Here is a 20,292-nt window from a genome sequence, read left to right as displayed (position 1 = left end):
CAGTTGAGGCTGGTTTGAACAGCTTTGAAATAAAGCTAGATTGCTTAGTTATTTTTATCTCTACGTTTGCACTCAAAATTGATTGCCATGGAATCTTCTCGAATGCTCTCGAACACGGTGCTCTCGGACGTGCTCCAGTACGAAACTGCGCGTTGCGAGTAAAACCGAGTTGTGATGGTGTGTTTGTGTTGTGCTTTCTGCTTTAGTTACTACGTTTAGCCGGGCACCGTATGTGTTCGTGGTGCGGCCACAGTAGTTGGTGTTTACAAGTTTACTGTCAAGAGCAACCATTTCGTGGCGCGCGAGATAGCTTCACCGGAACAAACCTACGTGCAATGAGAGGTTTCACCGACGCTGTCGACTCGCTTGTCTAGCGTGCTTCCCAGTCACCGCGCGAAACATACTAGCAGACAGCGATAATGAAGGTGCAAGATGTACTCAGCTGCAGTTTCTCTTCTTGGTATAGCGTCTTCAAAAATGCTACTATTACGAGGTGAGTCTCGGAAGGCAACTCATTTGTTTTTATATTTACCTTACCCGTACAGGAGTACTGGGTCATCGCTTGGAGGCGTTTGACAGGTTCGAACAAGTGCGGATCACTCCGTGCTAGCAGTTGAAGGATATGAAATTGCCTCAAGTGACCGTGCTCATATATCCTCGTATGAGCTTATTTTTCTGGGCAGTGCCAGTGAGTCGAAACCTGTGTAACTAACGCCGCTATCAATATTTGCAGTGTTTGCATTCCCCTGACGAGCGAGTTCATAAAGTACCTCCTCTCTGACGGTGTGGTGCTTCCAGGAAAGTGAGTATCGGTACTCAACATGTTAAGCCACTGTTCTACATAAGCTATTTGGTGTCTGCTCCTCTTATGCCTGTGTATGCGGCGCAATATATGCAGGGACTATAGCTACTATGACTGTTAATTGTCACCTCTTTTTTCTGATGTTTTTACGTGAGGTTGTTAGCCTACACTACTTGCTTGATGCTTACATTTATGGCATAATATGTGCTAAATATCATTAACACTGGAATTTCGCGTGTCGTCGCTTATTATGTACTGTTTATGTGGTGCTGTATATCCAGGAATTTCATTTTCAGGAGATAGTTTTCTTTTAGAAGGCCACATGTGTTCGCTGTCAATTTCCTATCGTACATTGAATTCACGGTTAACTGAAATTCTACTGCCATTGTGCCATTGTTCCGATTAATGCTATGTACATACTTTCTGAACCATTTAAAGTAGGTCTGTATATATATTTCCGAATGAAAATAGAAAACAGAGCTAGACACTTGAGAGGTGGAAATAGCAAGTTTATTTTTCACGGGGTGTCTTCGTTCAGTCTGTAACTCAGGGACTTCATTCTTTATGTATAATTTGCATACATCAGCTTTAAATATTGATGAAATTAATTGATTCAAATACACATGTTGACAAGGCTTCACAGATGGAAACGAGGTTTACCATCACATATATGAACCAGGGCTAGGATAATGTAACTGTTCTATTCTGGAGGTTTCTCATTTTTCACACTTCGTAAGTGGTCTGAGCGGCACTCTATGTTATCACTAGGATCAGTCGGTTGTGATTGGTGGGTGAGAAGAAAATTGTAGAATCAAATGAAATCAATCGCTATATTTTACTGGTCCAGGACAATTAATCCGCTAGCACACTAAAATTGGGCATTTTTAATTGCTGCAAGTCATTTTCAAAGAAATAAAAAGACAGATCCTGATGCTTGTTCAGTATCTACTTTCTCTGTACTTTAGTGAGGCATCCTGAAGCAAAAAATGCTGCTTCACTCTGGAGAGGAGTTGCAGCATTAGCTAAGCATTTCTGTTTGTGTTGGTGGTTACTTGAAGTAACCAGGAGACATCTACCACCCGCATTGGTCCTTGCTCAATGCAAACTCCAGTAATCCTGGTACATGTGCCAGTATATTTAGCCATGAGCAGATATTTTAAAGCACTGAGTATCTGCCTTTCTTTCCAAGTATGCATGGAACACTGAAGAACCATTTTATCTGCATTCAACGCCTGCAATGTAGAGTACTGTTGTTCTATGCGCACACTTTAGCAGCTGAATAGAAAACTACAAACGGGAGTAAATGCAGCAGATGTAAATATTTCCTCTTATATGCAACATTGTGTACATCTGGTCCATTGCCTGTGAAAATGAATTCGCCCGGAGTGTTGTAGTTAGAGTCGATTACTAATTGTAAATATGCCTTCTGCTTTCATAAAACAATGAATGAGGTTTGTCTTGCGTCATGTGTGCTACTTCTCCATTGATTCAAAAAGTTCCGTAGCTTGCGTTTTATTCTCCTCACTTTTCATCTAAAATGTTTTCCAGGGCCCCCTCATCTCAAAAGTACGAGACAGACTCGGAAGATGAGGTGAGAAGGTCGCTAGTTTTTGCACACTAGCCCTGCGTCGCTGATTGTCAGACCATATCTCCCATTGTTTTCGGGCAATGGCTCGTGCAATGTTATGTTTTGCTGCCGCACAGCGTAGTAATCAACTGATGCATATTGCAGAGTGCGAGACTTGAATGCGTGACACGAAACTGTGGTTGACACACTTTCTTGTGACACGCTTTGTTAAGAAAGTCTTGCTTTGACGCACTGTAGTATGTGAAGCTTGACATTCCTGGGAATCGTTACCTCAACATTAAGGCAGAATCGGAGGCTGCAAACAGCAGTGCCACGTTTACGCTAAAGTGGTTATCAGTGTCAACATAGTTAGGTTAACTGCCAGACAAACACCTCTTACCAAGGATCTCCACCTAAACTCCTCCTGTGTTAACCGCACTTAAACTACGCTCTCAAATGTTCTAATCCCTTCAGTCCACCTCATTCTCTGCCGTTGTCGACATTGTCTTTCCTCCCTTGGTAACCATGTAATGAGCTGCCGATTGGCTCTCGTATGCATTACACAATGTGCCTATCTTCACATCTTCGTCTCAATCTAAATTCGAAACTCGTCTCAACAAATGCTTTGCAGTTACCCGCTATAGGTATACACTGTTAGGCTTGATTGGTGTGTCCCTCTTTTGAAATGTTCCTAGTGAAGGTCCAATGGATAAAGATAACTTTCAAATAGGCCACTCTCATGCCAATCTTGCAGGCGCATTCAAATTGTGCACCGCAGTCACAATGTTAGCAGTGGTTGACCAGATCATGTGAAATCTACAGCTGATCATGCACATTTTTATGTCCATATTTTATGCTCGCATTGTTGTAAAGACTAGCAAATGCTTAAGTGAAAGAATACTCGTGAACAGAAGTGTGTGGCAGGCAGCAGCAAGACTTGGTTGATATGGCTTATCATTGTACATGTTATTGTCGGCTTTTGCAAAACTTTGGCGCACTTCAGTGATTGAAAACCAAGTAATGGAAAAAATTATAGAAACTTTCAGCATATTGCCGGACTGTTTTTGGACCATGTGTGCGCAAATCGCTTTAGTGACGCTGACTGAAGAACAAGTATCGTTTCTCGCAAGTGTTTACGTGATGGTACCGCTCACGTGCCTAGTTTGTCAGCAGCAATGAGTCTATGCGCCACTTTGCATCAGATAGAACTGGTTACAGTGTGCCACTCAATTTCATTAGTTGCCATTGTTGTCTTTCTTGTACCTTTTCACATCCACTCTACGATATTTTCACGTGGTTGTTTGAATGTATCTGTATCACCGCTTTTTGTGTATTATTCTGCATGAGCCCAAGTCTGAATACTGTGAGAACTGTTTTCATCTTTTGTTTACAAAAGTGTTGATACACAGGTTAGTTTGTGGGCACATGGTACATGTATTTTTGTAGTCTTGTGTCTTGCTTGAGCAACACCTTTGATTAAGCATCTGAATATCCGAAAGACTGCGTCCTCTGTTTTTTTCCTTGTTCTCAGGTGGACTGGTCTGAAGCTGATGATGATTCCGCAGAGGTAACCATCTTTCACAATGCCCTTGCATTCAGATGTTCCTTATATGTTACCCGATGTGGAGAGTGTTGCCTGTAATTTAGTGAGCAGTGTAAAAGGAACTATTGGAAACGGGGCGTACTGATGAGGGTCAATGAAAGATGAACACGTTAGGGATAAGTAGGACACATTTTGCTATTTTGTGTAGTGTCAGCATGAGTTCGGTATCTGTGCTTAGAATGGGGCAGCTGAATAAGCAGCAATGTGAAATCACACTGTCATAACTTGTGTTCTATTCATTTTCCGTTCGCCTTTTGCTTGTCTACAACAGCACATCCGCAGCACTTTCTTTTAAAAGAAATTATGAAAGAAAGAAAAGGTTTTCCTAGTGATGTAGAACTAGTCAGGTATCATGTAGGTCCCACATTCTTTGCCGTCACTTGCCTCACTCAATTTTTTTTTTGTTCATGTATGTTCTGGTGTATTTTGCTGTCTACAGAATAAGCTGCTGTTTGAAAGTCTAAAATTGTTCTCTATTCTTGTTGGTGTTTACTAAAATTAGTAATATATATAGTAGCACAAGAGCAAGCTAGTCCAGCTTGTTGCCTTCACTACCTTCTGAAGGACGTTTTATGGAGGTATCCCAGGTGTGAGGCAGCTTCATGCTCTTGTTAACATGATGGTAAGGGGATCCCATGAAGCAGCTTTTAGCAGATCCACTGTTTTAATAATGACTACTGTATGGCTAGGAACTTCTGGATTTGTGAATATGCTGCTCATTGCCGTTCTGGTTGTTTTAAAATATTGTCGAATTCTCCTTGTGCAGACCCACTATAGTAAATGAGAAACCTAGGTTTACTGTATCTTCTTATGAAAATTGCCATCGGTAGTTGTCCTACAATGAATGCAAGAAACTAGAACACAGAAATAGTGTAGAACTAACAGAAAACTGCAGTTTCCAACATGTGGCATGTGGTGCTTTCTGTTGGGTCATTATATTTTGAATGGTATCACTTTAGTTAGAGTAAGTTAAAGCCCAAGTTTGCCTAGTGATTTAAAGCAGCTAACAGAGGAAAGTGTGATTTAGTCAGTCATAAATTGTTAGGTTTCACTTTATTTGTAGTGCTTATTTACAAGAGTGGGAGCAGATGCTAAAGGCTATTCAGCTTGGCCTCTGCTCATAACGCACTTCGACACACAGGTTGAAGAGCAGAAACATGCAATAATCACGTAGCAATCAAAATCGGCAAGTCAATAAATAAAAAAAATCACAGTTGCCATACTAAAATACTATACAACACTATGGAAACTATGTACAATACTATAGATATATATATATATATACAAACTACTGTACTATACGTACAAAAAGAAAACAGCAATAACCACAAAAATGGCATTGTTAAAAGCAGCCTGTAACATTACTGTTCGACCTTGCTTTCATATCAGTACTCCATAATCTTCCACAGGCACTTTTTACACCAATTTGTAAACAATTTTGTCATTTATTATATGCATTGCTGCAATTGTAGCATTTTGCTAAAGGGTAGAGCAAAGTACATTCGAAACTGCATTGGTGAATTGAGAACTAATAAAAAAAAAACATTGCAGAATAACTTGTGGCTGTCCAAGTACCATGGGTGGTACGTGGGATTCTCTTGCGCCATTCGACACACTTGATATGATGCAGCGAGACTGTAAAAACAAAGTCCTGCATTGGTGAGGGTGGTGCCACAAGGCTTTCTTTTGAGGCAACCAACTACACTGTAGCACATCCTGTCTAAATAAAGCATTCAAACATACAAACAAACAAACAAGCATCCTTACAGATCCCCAGCTTCCCGGAGTTGGAAGAAGCAGTGGCCGCCGCCATCAAACGGCTTGGGGGCCGAGTGTTCCCCAAGTTGAACTGGAGCAGCCCCAAGGATGCCACGTGGATTGCCACCAACAACAGCCCCTGCTGCACGTGTTTCGCAGACATCTGCCTCCTCCTGAAGAGCTCCGATTTTGTGACGCATGACCTGACGCAGCCGTAAGGAACTTCTGTTGGTGTGGTCTCAGAAGGGCCCTGCAGCACATCTTTTTTTAAGGCCACCATTATTGCTTTAGGCCTTTTCCTAGGATGTCAAAGAATGGCAAATGGAATTATGGTAATTCATACACGCAAACACGGTCGTCGGGTGATGAGTTTCGACCACAAGATTACTTGGATGCACAAGCCTGGATGCACAAGCCAGATATCTGCAAGTTACTCAAAAAAAAAGTAATACATTAAGTTACTGACTATCCAGCGAAAAAGTAACTAAGTAGAGTACCAATTACTTTATTGCAGAAAGTACTGAAGTAGAATAGTAAAATCTATCTGGTTTTTACTATTCTACTATATTATTTATAAAAAGTATCCATGGTAGTTACTTGTTACTTTCAATTAACCAGTCTTGTTTTTAGAATAAGATAATAAAGTACGGCATTAAAGAAATGGTGAAGTTGCCATCTAAAACTGGTTTTTCGGAATTTGAATAGCGCAGCTTGCTCCCTCTTTTCACAAGCTAACACTCAATCAAAGATGGGGCAAATGTAGTACGAGCTTCCTTTTCTGAATGCAGGTATTTAAGATTTGAAAGTTATTGCTATGCTTGCTTAGATGTTACAAACAGCTAGGAAAGTAAGCTTTTTAAAATTTTGCTGCAGCAAGTCTGTTTTCTGTTAAAGATAGTTGTGAAATTTTAGAGGATAAAGTTATGATTTCCTTTAAAACCTTTCAACAATAGATTTTCCAGGTTATGGTGCGCAGCTAGACCATTTTTGTGTCCTCTCACTGACTTTTGGTGACTGACCTTTGGGTGCAATTCTTGAACTAGAAAGTTACAACATGGTCCGAAGCCTTTTGCCTTTGTGTTCAACCAGCATTTCTCTGTGCTTGTTTATAACAATATTGAAGGCAGTGGTTGTCAGACTTGTACCTAAGTTTATTTATGTTGTACTTAAGTAATTTTTGTTTTCGAGAAGCATTTTCCAATACGGTGTTTCCGAAAGCAATGTGGCCAGCAACTCAGTACTGCGTTTCGTGGTGACCAGGCTTGAGCTCATACAATTAGCAGCCGATTGGCTCGAATAAGGCAGCAGATCATGATCTAAGTCAAATTATTCAAGGTGGGAGGCTTCCCTGCATGATATCGGGGTATGGTATGGTATCAGTGTAGAGCATGGCAGCGGTACATGGTATTGGTACATTTTTACAAATCTTTATGTTCGCAGGTTGGCAGCTATGTTGTTCAGTCACACTGCTAAGAACTTTGCAATGCTTGTTATGCCAAAGGGTCACTTAGTTGTAGACAAAATTTTCGCTAGGTATTCACTCACGTTCACACTCACGTCCACTCACTCATACTCATGCCTTTGAAATGACTATGAGTGGGTATGCCGACCTATGGCATCTGTGCATGTATTCCAGAGGCCATAGCTAGTGGACGAAAGTGACATTGTGTGAACAGCAAAGAAGTGGTTGCTTTTGAAATGATGGCAGGGTCCACTGTGAGAACCGGCTCCTGTCTCGGTCAGTCAAGCCGCAGAGCTTGATTGGAGGTGTCTCTGAACACTGTACTTTTTTTATTGTCAGAACTTATTCTGTTCTACGTTTATTTGTTCTTTTTTTTTTAATTTTTGTTTTCATTTATGAAACCCCTTGTCGTGGTAAATGTGAAGCTTTGGTCACATTGGAACTTTAAACCTGTCACTTTGGTGGGTTGACATTGTTAGCATTGGTTGCTTCTGAAGTGGTCGTTTTGTTATGCTCAGATTTAAAGCCTGTACAGATTGGAACAAAGGCACGGACACCAGCAACCTTTTCCAGTACGAGCTCATCCTCAGAAAATGGGTGGAAATCGACCCGAGCACAGAGTTTCGATGCTTTGTGAAGGACTCCGTCCTAATCGGCAAGTCCTTTTCTCCTTGCTAACCATTTCGCTGGTCACTCTTTTTGTGAAAAATTGCATGTTGGAGGAAAAGAAAATCTCACAATATATGTTCCAAATAATTGCTCGATTGCCACCAAAAGGGAATGGCACAGGCTTTACAGACGTCCGTCCTTCATTTTCAGGCATTTCACAACGGGACTACACACACTACTACTATCACATTGAGGAACAAGAGGCCAACATCGTTCAGGATATAATGTCATTCTTTCATGAGAGAATCAAGTCCAAGTTTGTCTCTTCCTCATGTAAGTGTCTTGCTCTTCTCGGATACCTCTTTGACAAAAGCTTACAGGCCGCGTTGCCTGGGACAGCCAGGCTGACAGACTGTTTAAGGGAGTTCTTGAGGTATGCCATAAGTTACAACACCCTGGGGAATAAAAAAAAACTGTCATACTTGCCATCTGAGAGGTCTCGAGTGTTTGAAGCGCCATGGCAAGGCACAACACAGTTGAAGTACACACATGGTTAATGCGCAGAGTAGAACGTATATTTTGGCGAAGGCTGTACACCGGTAAGCAAAAGTAGGCTGGCAATTATGTGAAAGAAAAGAAAAAGAGTTTCTTGACAACTCGGACTGTCAAGCTGAAACTAATCAATGTACTGTCATTTTTGGAATGCAAAGTCTGAACTGCAGCTTTCAGTTTCAGGTTACATGCCAAGGCATCGAGCAATTTTAAAATTTTTCACAGAAACCCTAGCTCACTCAATTTGATCATGGGTTTATACTGGACACCACTGCTATATTTCATTAACCAATGGCATTTTTCTCACAAGGCTCTATAAACTGTAGAACTGATATGGGGATGAACTCATGGTGCACGTAATATGCGATGAATTTGTTAGCACTATCTCTCGTTTTACGTGGTGCTGAAATAGTTGTCATATGAGAGCGAATCGCAAAGTCCTTGCCCCTATTTTTTTTTTTAGCCGAATTATGGCTGTAAATGCAAAGTCAACATATCCACTCTTAGTGGTGGACCTGTAGATGTAGCCTACTATGTGTGTTTACGTGCTGCGGTTGTGTAAACACAAGTAAACGCAGATCTACAACAGGAACTTGTATCAGAAATGTTACGAGGCGAGGAGATGCAGCGACTTCTGACGCCATGCGACGAGCGAACCCAACTATTCTTCCAATGTCGAAATTTGCAGAGCCGCCGTCAGAGGCACTTGCTGTAGTCGCAGACACTGCGCGCGTTTGGCGTGAATGTTCGGGATTGAAGAAATGGGTGGAGAGGCGATGTCCATCACAGAGTCAGCAAGTTGCACGAGATTCGCCAGAGATAGACCAGCTGCAGTGGCGAGCACCATGTGCATGGTGGAAGACAGGCGCTGCAAGAAGAGTTCTGGGAATCGGACGTGATCGAAAGAGGCAGCGTTATCACCTAGGGGCTGCTGAAGACGGTGCAATAGCTGTGAAGGCTTGCGGTCACCTAGTTCTTCAGCTGAGAGTGTCTGCTGGAGTCGTTACTTTTTCGACAACGAGGTACGCTTCAAGAGCTCAGCCAACAAAATGTCATAGGGGTTTGTCTCGGGCAGAGTAAGAATGAGGTCTCGGATTTCCCTGGCAATCTCTTAATGAAGCACAGACACAATGTGGTGAAATTTGGAAGTCCGCGATGTTGTCCTGGCCATCACGAACTGGCTGCTGACTTGTGCTAGCCAGAGGGAGGGGTCAGCTGGCCAGAATTTAAGAAGACGAAACAAAGAAGCGGAGACTGCTTGAGACGCTGCAGGGTGAGAGGAGGCTTGTGTGGAATTGACGGTGGATTCCATTCTCGCTGTAGTCAGCAAATAGTTGCAAAGTTTCGAAAGTGCGTGGTTGCCAATATTGTGGATGCAGCGTGAACGTGTTTACATGATGCAGTTGCATAAACACAAGTAAACACAGATCTACAACGGGAACTTGTTGTATCAGAAACATTGTGAGGCGAGTAGAAGCAGCGACTTCTGATGCTACTCAACTCTTCTTCCAAGGTCAAAACTTGTTGGGCCACTGTCAGAGGCGGTGGCTGTAGTCACGGACACTGCGCGTGTTCGACGCGAACGTGGGGAAACGCAGACGGCAGCAGTAGCTCTGTCTTATCTTTTGGTGCGTTGCATCGTTGGTGCTGGTACAGACCTTTCTTGGACCAGCTCGGCCTTATCTGCCAGTGGCTCCGCGGCATGGTGCTGCTGTCAGTTGTTGAAGATAGCAGTTGTGCTTCATACGTCCACTGCATATGAGCAACGAAGTGTGATTTGTTTTCTATGGAGCAAGGGACAAACACGCATTGTAATCCTCAGGGAAATGCAGCCCATGTATGGGGAAAGGTGTCTCACTTTGAGAAGTGTGAGGTGGTGGTGTTGTGAATTCACAAAAGACCGTGAAGATTTGCATGACAGTGAGCGTTCAGGGAGGCTGCATGCATCGCTGACTGACAACAACATAGCACAGGGGCATCTCAAATTTAGTGCTGCAATGAGACATGTCTAAACCGGCGGGGAGCTATGTGGAAAAATAGGGTAAGGTACATACAACAGTACATATTTTTGTAATTACCTGCATGTACCTTACTTTGGCTAACAAAAAATAGGGGCAAAGGCTTTCTGATTTGCCCTCACATATATATCACTGTATCTCGTATATCTTGTCATACATGCTGATTATGACAATCTCTTGTGTATTCACATTGTGTTGCAGTCTTCAGCAGTGTATTTGATCATGCATTGACCCTCGCTATTTGTAAAGGAAAATTGTTTTGTCCTTATATTTTTTTCAGATGTGTTCGATGTATACAGAAAGAGAAAGGTAAGAACTATTGCTGAACATTTCTTGTAGCTTGTGGTACATGTAATTGCATTAAAATTGAATTGTCCAGCTTTTTAAGCTTGGATGCCCCTTGGATATTTAACAGCACCGTGACGGTGCTTTTGCAGCCGGGGGGTAATATTACGATATGATTCCGCGAGAGACGAGCCGCCGCGAGAACGACGAAGAAGTTGGTCGGTGCCCTCGGCACGACCGAGTGTCAGCCGGGCTGCCTGGCTCCAGTGTAAATAGCCTGTAAATAGCATCTCTCGTCTGTGTCTTTCCACACGTAACAATATTATGGCAAGCATGTCAATACGCAACAAATTTTACTGTATGTCAGTACGAAACCTTATTTAGTCTGTCCCATGGCCCCCCTTGCCTCAGGATGCCGTAAAGCTCCTTGACTTCAATCCATTTGGGATGCACACTGACTCCCTCTTGTTTGACTGGGAAGAGCTCGAAAACGTCAAGGTGGATCAATCTGCTGGGGTAAGTACAGTTCGTTTACATCAGTATGTTGTTTATTCTCACTTATCCTAACCACTGCAACCGAACACACTTTCTTAAACTAATCATCATAGTCGGAAAACCCTAATTGAAATCTATGTACGTGCTGCCAAATGGGATCAACTTTCTGTTTACAGTTATGTAAATGAGTGGCTGTTACTACATAATAGTAACTTCGTACTCTCCGAAATCGTGCGACTAATATGTGAATACAGCTATACTGTGATAACTTGCATGTAGTATCACATAAACACTTGGTTAAAATAATTACTGTATTGTTACAAGGGATAGAGGTAGTGGGGCGCCGACTAGTGCGGACGCGACAACATCGGCTCCCGATATCTTCAATGATTTCACGAGCTTATTCACCCCAAATCGACGTGTATTGCGTACCAGCGAAAGCAGGAAGTTACACGGATTCCGGGGATACCAGATTTATTTCGGTGGGTGGACTCTTTCACAAGATTTCCTGCGTTCGAATTTCTACCTCGGCGTGCAAAGGCGGGCAGGCCTAGGCCTAACACCGCAAGTCATTCATTACCGCCATGGAAGTCGTCACCGGTGAGACGATATCGCCGGAAGAAGCGAATGACCCAGGCTGGATCGCGGCATATAACCGCAAACCCCGCAAGGGCAAGGCCAGTCAACCTCAAGGACCAAGTTCGTCAAGTACACGTGGCAGACGAAGGGACGGCGATCGCACCGCCGGACCGAACAGCGCATACCAGCGCCTCGTCGCTACCTCGAGACTCCCTCAGCTACCGAGGGACACGTTCCGTATCATCGTGCGACCCCGAGACGGTCTCAACGTGGCCAAATCCACACCAGTGCAGGTTGAGCAAGCCCTCGCAATGGCGGCAGCCCTGGCTCCTCAAGACCTCACGGAAGACTCCATCTGCCCCAACGTAACTCAGAATATCTTCATCATCTGCACCCCCAGCGAACGTAATGCAAGAGCATACGCCACGGTGCAACAGATTCGCATGAAAGATACCACGTATCGGGTCGCAGTATACCCGGCCCCACCCGATAACACCTGCAAAGGCGTAGTCCGAGGCATTGACCTCGAGCTCACCGACTCCCAACTCCGAGAACTGATCGTCACGAAACGCAACCCCAATGCCTTGGAGGTGAAGAGAATAAAGAACACCACAGCCGTGACAATCCTTTTCCAAGGAATGCAAGTACCCAGCTACATCTACTGCGGAGCAAGCATTGTTCGATGCACGCTCTTTCGCAGACACACGGAAGTTTGCTACAACTGTGGCAACATCGGTCACCGCGCGGATGTATGCCCTAACCCCAACACCACATGGTGCCGGAAGTGTGGTCTCAAAACGCCACCAGAAGATCACCAGTGTACTCCTCACTGCACCCTGTGCGGCGGACCACACCCAACCGCGGACAAGGACTGTAAACGCAAGTTTCAAGTCCCTTACATCGTGCGACAGAGACGCCGCCGTAGACGCAACCAACGCGGCCGCAGCCGCTCCCGGGGACCGAGCGGCGCCGGTCACAGCGAGTCGAGCACCACCTCGGGAATTTCCGTAGCGACCACAAGGAGTCGCTCGGTCACGCCGACACCCGAGCGCCGCAGCGCCCTCCGCAGCAGCCGCTCCCGCTCCAGGGGACGACGCAGCAGCCGCTCCCGCTCCAGGGGGCGCCCTACATCCGGCCACACAGAACTGACGTGGGCCGACCGAGTACGAGGAAAACAGCACCGGCAGCAGCAACGGGACGCTTCATCTACCAGACAGGTAACGCGGTCTTCATTGCCCGAGCATGAGAGCGAGATAGTAACAGCCCTACGACAGGAACTAGCTGGTCTCCGAGCCACCATACAAGTGCTTACAGAGCAGCTTAATGACGCGAAACAGCAGATTCAAAGCCTTAAAGCTCCCAAACAAGCACCACCCCAAGAGACAAACGTAAAAGTAAGCACAGCCAAACGCAAACCCCCTCCGCTCCCAGAGACGGAAGAAGAGAGTCACGCACCGCAAGACACCTTGGGCGAAATTCTGCGCCTCTCGCGAGAGAACCTAGAAAGTATTCGTACCCTAGCAAACCGTGTAGAGGTGGTCGAAAACAAAGTCGCCATAAAAATTAAAAACAAAGCTAGTCCGCCACAACAGATGGACACGACGACGCACTCTTCACCACCAATAAATCCCCCGCAAAACCATCATGGCTAACACGACACGGGATACCTTAGAAATTTGGCAGTGGAATTGCGCTAGCTACGCGAAACGCAAATCCTCGCTGCAACAGTACCTCAAAATTCAACCCAGAAAGCCGCACGTAATACTATTACAAGAAACTCTATGCGAAACCCTCACGCTCGCAGGGTACAGCCCAGTCTCCCAAAGAGGAGGGGACGCCAGGAGAGGCATCGCCACGCTCGTTAATAGAAAATTCGCCCACATCGTTCATGACGTCCTACCGAAAAACAGTCGCATCGAGGCGATCCTAATCGAGCTTGTGCCTAACCGACTCTTAAAACAAAGCATTTTTATACTAAACGTCTACAGCTCCCCCACGCACTACAAACAATCCTTCCACGCGATCCTTACTAAAGTCACATCATTGGCACGAAACTCACCACTCATTATCGCCGGTGACTTCAACGCTCCCCACCCGTCGTGGGGCTACCCCACAATCAAGCCGAGCGGCAACAACCTCTCGCGCGCAATAGACGACCTGTCCCTCACCCTGGTGACGGACCACAGGTTTCCCACCAGATTGGGTACGTCGACGCGACGCGATACTACGCCGGACCTCACGTTACTCCGCAATGTAGAAAACTACACATGGACAAATACGCAAGAGAACCTGGGCAGCGATCACTTCGTCATACGCACAGAAATACCAAACACAACCGCCCCACCCCGATCTTTCACGCTCACAGACTGGGATACCTTCCGTAAGTTACGGAAGGAAGACACGAACACGTACGAATCCTTCGCGGAACTCCTCTCTGCGATAAAGGGCGACGTAACTAGAGCCACGAAAGCCATACAAACGGAACTGGAGGTCCCAAGGGTTGACCCTCACCTCGCACACTTACTCGAGGCCAAAGCCTCGATACTTACGCGATGGAGAAAGCAACGTCTAAACAGACGACTGCGCAAACGCATCGCGATCCTCAACCAAGACATCGACCAATACTGTACGGAACTCACACGACTCCAATGGCACGAACTCTGTTCGGCGGTCGACGGCCGCATGCGGACCGGAGGTAAGTGGAACCTCCTGAAACGCATGTTAGACGACAGCCAAACGAAGGAAAATCAAAGCCACGCGCTAGACCGACTTCTACACTCACATAAAGAGAAAGGGGGAACGGAGGAGTCTTTCGTGGAAGAAATTGCCAAACGATACCTTCCATTAGGCGACGCTCACCCCAACGATTACCCGAGCATAAAGTGCGAATCCACTCCCGAGCTAGACGCTGCCTTCACGGAAGCAGAAGTCCGAGAGGCGCTACACAACCTAAACAGCAGGTCGGCCTCAGGACCCGACGGGGTAACCAACCGAATGTTACGTAACTTAGACGACCAATCCATTACATTGCTCACGAAAGACATCAACCACGTGTGGGAAACAGGAGAGGTACCAACGCAATGGCGCACTGCCACGGTGGTCCTCATTCCCAAACCCGGCAAACCCCTTAACCTGGACAACTTACGACCCATCTCTCTTACTTCATGCGTGGGTAAAGTAGCGGAGCACGTCATTCACAACCGAGTGTCACGCTACATTGAGGAACACGAACTCCTCCCATACAACATGGTAGGGTTTCGACCCCACCTATCCACTCAGGATGTTATGTTACTCCTAAAGAGACAGATCGACGTTAAAACAAGAGACGTTCGAGGCATCCTCGCCCTCGATCTCACAAAAGCATTCGATACCGTCTCGCACCGCTTCGTACTGGAGTCTGTTGCAGGCCTCGGCCTCGGCCAGAGATTTCAGGAGTACGTACGCTCCTTCCTGAAAGACAGAGAAGCCCAACTGCGAGTCTTAGAACTTAAGTCGGACCCTTACACGCTGGGCTCCGTCGGAACACCTCAAGGCTCAGTCATCTCTCCATTACTATTTAATATAGTGATGAAGGGACTCGCAGACAGACTACGAGACATCCCGAACGTAAACTGCGCTTTATACGCAGATGACATCACCATTTGGAGCCCGGGAGGCTCCTTGGCAGACATGGAGCAGGCATTACAGTCTGCCCTAGATGCCACAGAAGACTACCTACTAGACACAGGCATGAAACTATCCTCCAAGAAATCGGAACTCTTACTATTTCGCAAGTCTTGCCAAGGAGTCCGCTACCTAACACCTCTAGACGAACTTCCGATCGCACTCCACACAAGAGACGGACAACAGATTCCGCGAGTCGACCACATACGCATTCTTGGGCTCCTAATCGAAGCCACCGGATGCCACGGACACACTATCAAACATTTAACCGCCAAAACTGAAAACATGATCAGACTCATCCACAGAGTCTCGGGGCGCAGAAAGGGTCTCTGCGAAGACAACCTTTTGCGTGTATACCACGCATTCCTTATGAGCCACATTAATTACGTCGCCTCTGCCCACAACTGGACGAAAACAGAAAAGACGAAACTTAACACACTCATTCGCAAGAGCATCAAACAGGTCTTGGGCATTCCACAAAGAGCAAGTACATCAAAGGTTGACCAGCTAGGCATGCACAACAACATCGACGAAGTGATCGAGGCTCAGACTATGGCGCAAATACTACGCCTATCCTCGTCCAAAGCCGGTAGACTAATCCTAAACGAAGCTAATATCTCCCCATCTCCCTATTTCGAGCATGCGATTACCCTACCGAGCGAAATTAGAGGCAACTACAAGGTCTCACCATTTCCTAGAAACGTCCACCCACAACACAACGTGGGCAGGCGCCGGGCCCGCGCCCGCGCGATTCTCGATCGCACCAACGCGGATCGCGAAGCCACCGCATTTGTGGACGCTGCCCAGTACGGCAACACATCCACTTTCGCGATAGCAGTCGTGGACGGTAACGGAACCTTACGATCATCCGCATCGGTTAAAACGACCACCAGCGCTAAAGCAGAACAGATAGCCGTAGCCATCGCCATGGCAGACCCCACATTTACTCATGTCCTCACGGACTCGCGTGCCGCAATTCGGGCCTACGAAAGCGGCAACGTATGTAAAGAAGTGGCGCACATACTACTAGCGAGCTCAAAGGAGAGCAAACGACGCCTCTCCTGGTTCCCCGCTCACATGGGGAAAGACATTCACCCGCGGAAACCAAACCTCAATGAGACGGCCCACGACCGTGCGCGAGAACTTGCCCGCCGCGACGGTCCCACGGCCTTTGAGGGGCTGGACATTCGGTTTAATGACCCGCTACTCACTTATCACGAAATCACCTCATACTATCGAAAAGGCAGAATGAAATATCCGCTCCCGCACTCCAAACTCGAACGCGCGCAGGCGGCCGCGTTTCGAATGCTACAAACGGACTCGTATCCGTCACGAGGCCTACTAAGCCACTACAACTCAGAAATCCCGGCAAATTGCCCAGACTGCCCAGAACTCTATTGCTCACTTTCGCACATGCTTTGGCAATGTACCGCGTTACCAGAGGGCCCTCTCTCCAGTGAGCCCGAATGGGAAGAAGCCCTCAAAAGCCCGGACCTCACACTCCAGCTCAAGGCCGTCCAGAGGGCCCAAGAACTGGCGGAGCGTCACCACGTTCCCGTCCCGACTTGGGCGTCGCCTACGGTTTCGGCCCGAGGAGCTCCCCGTATGGGATCTCTAACGGCTTGAAACTCCTCAGGACCTCACTGAAGTTCTTGACTGACTGACTGACTGATTGTTACAAGGTGCAACAATTGTATTCTAACGATCTCACATAGCTGCAAGTTGGCTTTTGCATGCTTTGGTTGCTCAAACAGTTCTCTCTTCTTCTTATGTTCTCAGAACATTTGCGTTAGCTGACGCCTTGTAAACGAACACTTATAATTTCTACAGAACATGATTTCAGGGTGCTAAGAAGACACATGCAAGGGAAAAATGCACACACATGCAGAGCGCAAACTGCCAACTGATTTGCTGAAATAGAAGATGGGGCATGGTGCAATAAATCTTTTGGTAGTTGGCGCTCTGTGTGTCGGGGTGTTTTTCCCTTGCATCTCTTTTTAGTGCCCTAAAATCATGTTTTCCAAATTGCACCAACTTGCCCAAGAAGTTCTATTATTCTACAGAAAATATTTTCAATTGTTACAAGATTTTAGTGGCAGGTGGCTTTCAAACTACACCATGTGTAAAAATCAACCACGGAGAATTTATACATTATCGTCTGAAGTAATCGCACATAATGTTTTGGTAGAGCATTGCACACATCACACAGAGGTTGTGGGTGCAGCTTCCAACTTAGTCAAGCTTATATTTTTTTACCACTTTCACCTCGCTTTTAGTTTTAACAAAAGCACAAGATTATTGCAAATTTAACCCTTTTTCGTATTAAATTCTACATCTCATATCAAAAACTTTCTCTTGTGCTTTCCCCTGCTTCGTTGCCTGGAGGCTTCGTATAGTCTATACTGAAAATCGAGACACCTGGTTCCCCTGTTCCTCCTCACCCATATGTTGTGATTTATTTATTCTTTGCTGACATTACATTTAATGCACTTAAAGCTCACACCTGTTGTCGATGATGTATTCCTCAGCACGAAAAGTGTTTTAGAAAGTTAATATTGGCTTGTGCAGTCCGAAATTGATAGGACTGCAAGTGCAATATGTGCTCACATGCAACTATGGTTACAGCTAGACATGGCTGAGCTGTTTGTTGGTTTCCTTCACCAAGTTGTTTTCACTTCAGAAGTTAGCAGGGGGACCTAGACACAGGCAAAACCTAATTTTACTTTTGGGAATCTTTTTGTTTAGCCTTAGTTGTATAAAACAAACCCTTTAATGACGGCGCATAGAAATACCCCAGAAAATGTTTATTTTCTATTTAAATTTGCAACATACATCGAGAATAAGCATAATCAACGTAAATAAAAAAAAAAAAAGATATGCTGTGGAAACATTTTCAGCAATAGGGAAAACTGGAGAACTGGAAGGGGACTTCACTACAAGACACATATGGCTTCATTTGAAATGTTTACAGAAAGCTCTCATCATATTTGCATGCGTTTGATTTGCTTTGTGTCACATGTGTGACCCTACTGTAGCTGGCAACACATGTCAGCAAATAGTTAATTATTGCATGACCCTACGGTTGTATTATTTCTGATTTGCTTTCAGTTGCCAATATTTAGATACATGAAGGAAAATAGGGGTGTACAGCCCAGTCCTTACCGTCACTACGCCCTGCCTCGGGACGTCGTGGACCTGTGTGCCGGTGAAGATGCGCAAAAGCTCATTGATCTCATGAAGCTGGTAAGAATCATCAGTGCAGTCATAGTGCACTAACTCATCACAGCACTCTATATTCAATGCTGTATGCCTTGTCCATTTGGTCAGCCACTGGCAAAGAAAGGCAGCACATTCAGCTAAAGCTTTTGTTTCCCACGGGCTGGTGCCATAGTAATGAGCTACTGGAAAAACCTGAAATCATGCTGTCCTGGTGTTTGGTCAAGTAATGCTTTATGACCAATCATTCAGAATTTGTTTTTTTCGTGCTTTGAGGCTATTGTGCTAGACAGCAAAAGTAATAATAAATAAGGACTACAGTTGAAAGCCCCATTTTAAGAAGTTGATAAAAGTCTCGAATTGTTGCATTTGCACTTATAAAGCATAACTATAAATATGTTATTCTGACAAGTAATAGGGGGGATCTTTGCCTTGGAAGATATATGTATCTAATAATATGGCTGTTTCTCAAAATAGCGATGTGTCCTGTGCAGAATTGCTTGTGCATTACACATCCTTATCTAGTTGCCTCTTTATTTTGTGTGTATACCCTATTGCTTTTATGTTAGACTTGCTTTTTCTTGTGTGACAATTCTTCTTATATTACAATGCATCTCTACTGTTGCATTATGCACAATTTTCTGGGGAAGTGAAATGTGTGTGCATGAATTGCTGACATTGTAAAAATTCTTTAAGTGCTTGAAAGCGTTATATGCGGGCAACATTTTAAAGTATGTGATTCAATTATGGGCAACAGTAACTGTTGATGAAACTGCTCGAAAGAAACAGCTCCACTGGAAACTGGGTTGTGATATTGCACAGTCACACAAATCTGGTTTCATTTTTTCTCCAGCATTACGACAGTCATCTATTGTTAACCATATTAGCAACTAGACAAATAAAATGTGCTGAGGCCCGCAGAGGGGGGGGTGGGGGCCATGTTGCTTCATGTGTCATGCCGCAATGCTGTAATAGCAGATGTGCGCACATTAGGGTAGTGGATTGGGCTATAGGACATGCCTTGGGCCAATCCTTCCTTGGAAACTCTGCAGCATCGCCTCAGTTACTCTTTGTTGGTTCAAGTTGTGCTCGCTTTATTACCAGGCCCGCAACACCTACAGCTGAGGGTTTGGGTTTGCAGCAAAGCTCAGTTGCCTGCTGCCTCAATTCACAGTAGGTGGAAGTGCGAAATCGGGAGAAACAAAATATATTTTGTCCTTGCTAACCATTTCAGCAATTAAACAACTTGCTTTTATGTAGTATACATTTGTGGTATATGGAACTGAGTTTTGGTTTATAGACACCCTGCGCAAAACAAGAATTTTCGGTGTCCAATTACATAATTACTATTCCTCTTACAGAAACGAGGAGAGGATTCAACCGACGAAGATGACTGCAACCAGGGCACAAGTTGACAAAGCTGCCGCTTAAAATGAGAGTATATTCGCGAAAATAAACTTTACACATTTATACTTCTCGTTTTAATGCGATTAGCATTCTTAGGATATTCCACACACTTTCCAGTGTCTGTCTGTCTGCCTATCTGTCGGTCTATGTCTCTAACCACTTTCTTCGCAACTTGGGTCACTGGGTAGTCAATGGTCTAATGGGTAGAGTACAGGGCTGCTTTGCTGAGGGAACCGGGTTTGAAACCAACTGTCACACCAACTTGAATCACCGGGT

At 45.2% G+C, this 20,292-nt stretch overlaps 1 protein-coding gene across 1 annotated transcript; it reads left to right on the top strand.

Moving 5' to 3' along the window:
- Positions 1-164: 164 nt before the first annotated feature.
- On the top strand, positions 165-20,081 carry LOC126522902 (translation initiation factor eIF2 assembly protein-like). The gene is made up of 11 exons (XM_050171748.3): positions 165-493; positions 734-802; positions 2,351-2,393; positions 3,901-3,936; positions 5,742-5,944; positions 7,711-7,847; positions 8,012-8,134; positions 10,652-10,680; positions 11,068-11,172; positions 18,502-18,636; positions 19,971-20,081. The coding sequence occupies exons 1-11, from the start codon at positions 420-422 to the stop codon at positions 20,022-20,024; spliced, it is 1,008 nt and encodes a 335-aa protein (XP_050027705.1). The 5' UTR covers positions 165-419; the 3' UTR covers positions 20,025-20,081.
- Positions 20,082-20,292: the final 211 nt, after the last annotated feature.

Source organism: Dermacentor andersoni, chromosome 6 (assembly GCF_023375885.2).
Source record: "Dermacentor andersoni chromosome 6, qqDerAnde1_hic_scaffold, whole genome shotgun sequence".
Classification (NCBI taxonomy): domain Eukaryota; kingdom Metazoa; phylum Arthropoda; class Arachnida; order Ixodida; family Ixodidae; genus Dermacentor; species Dermacentor andersoni.
This window is presented reverse-complemented; position numbering and strand designations above follow the sequence as displayed.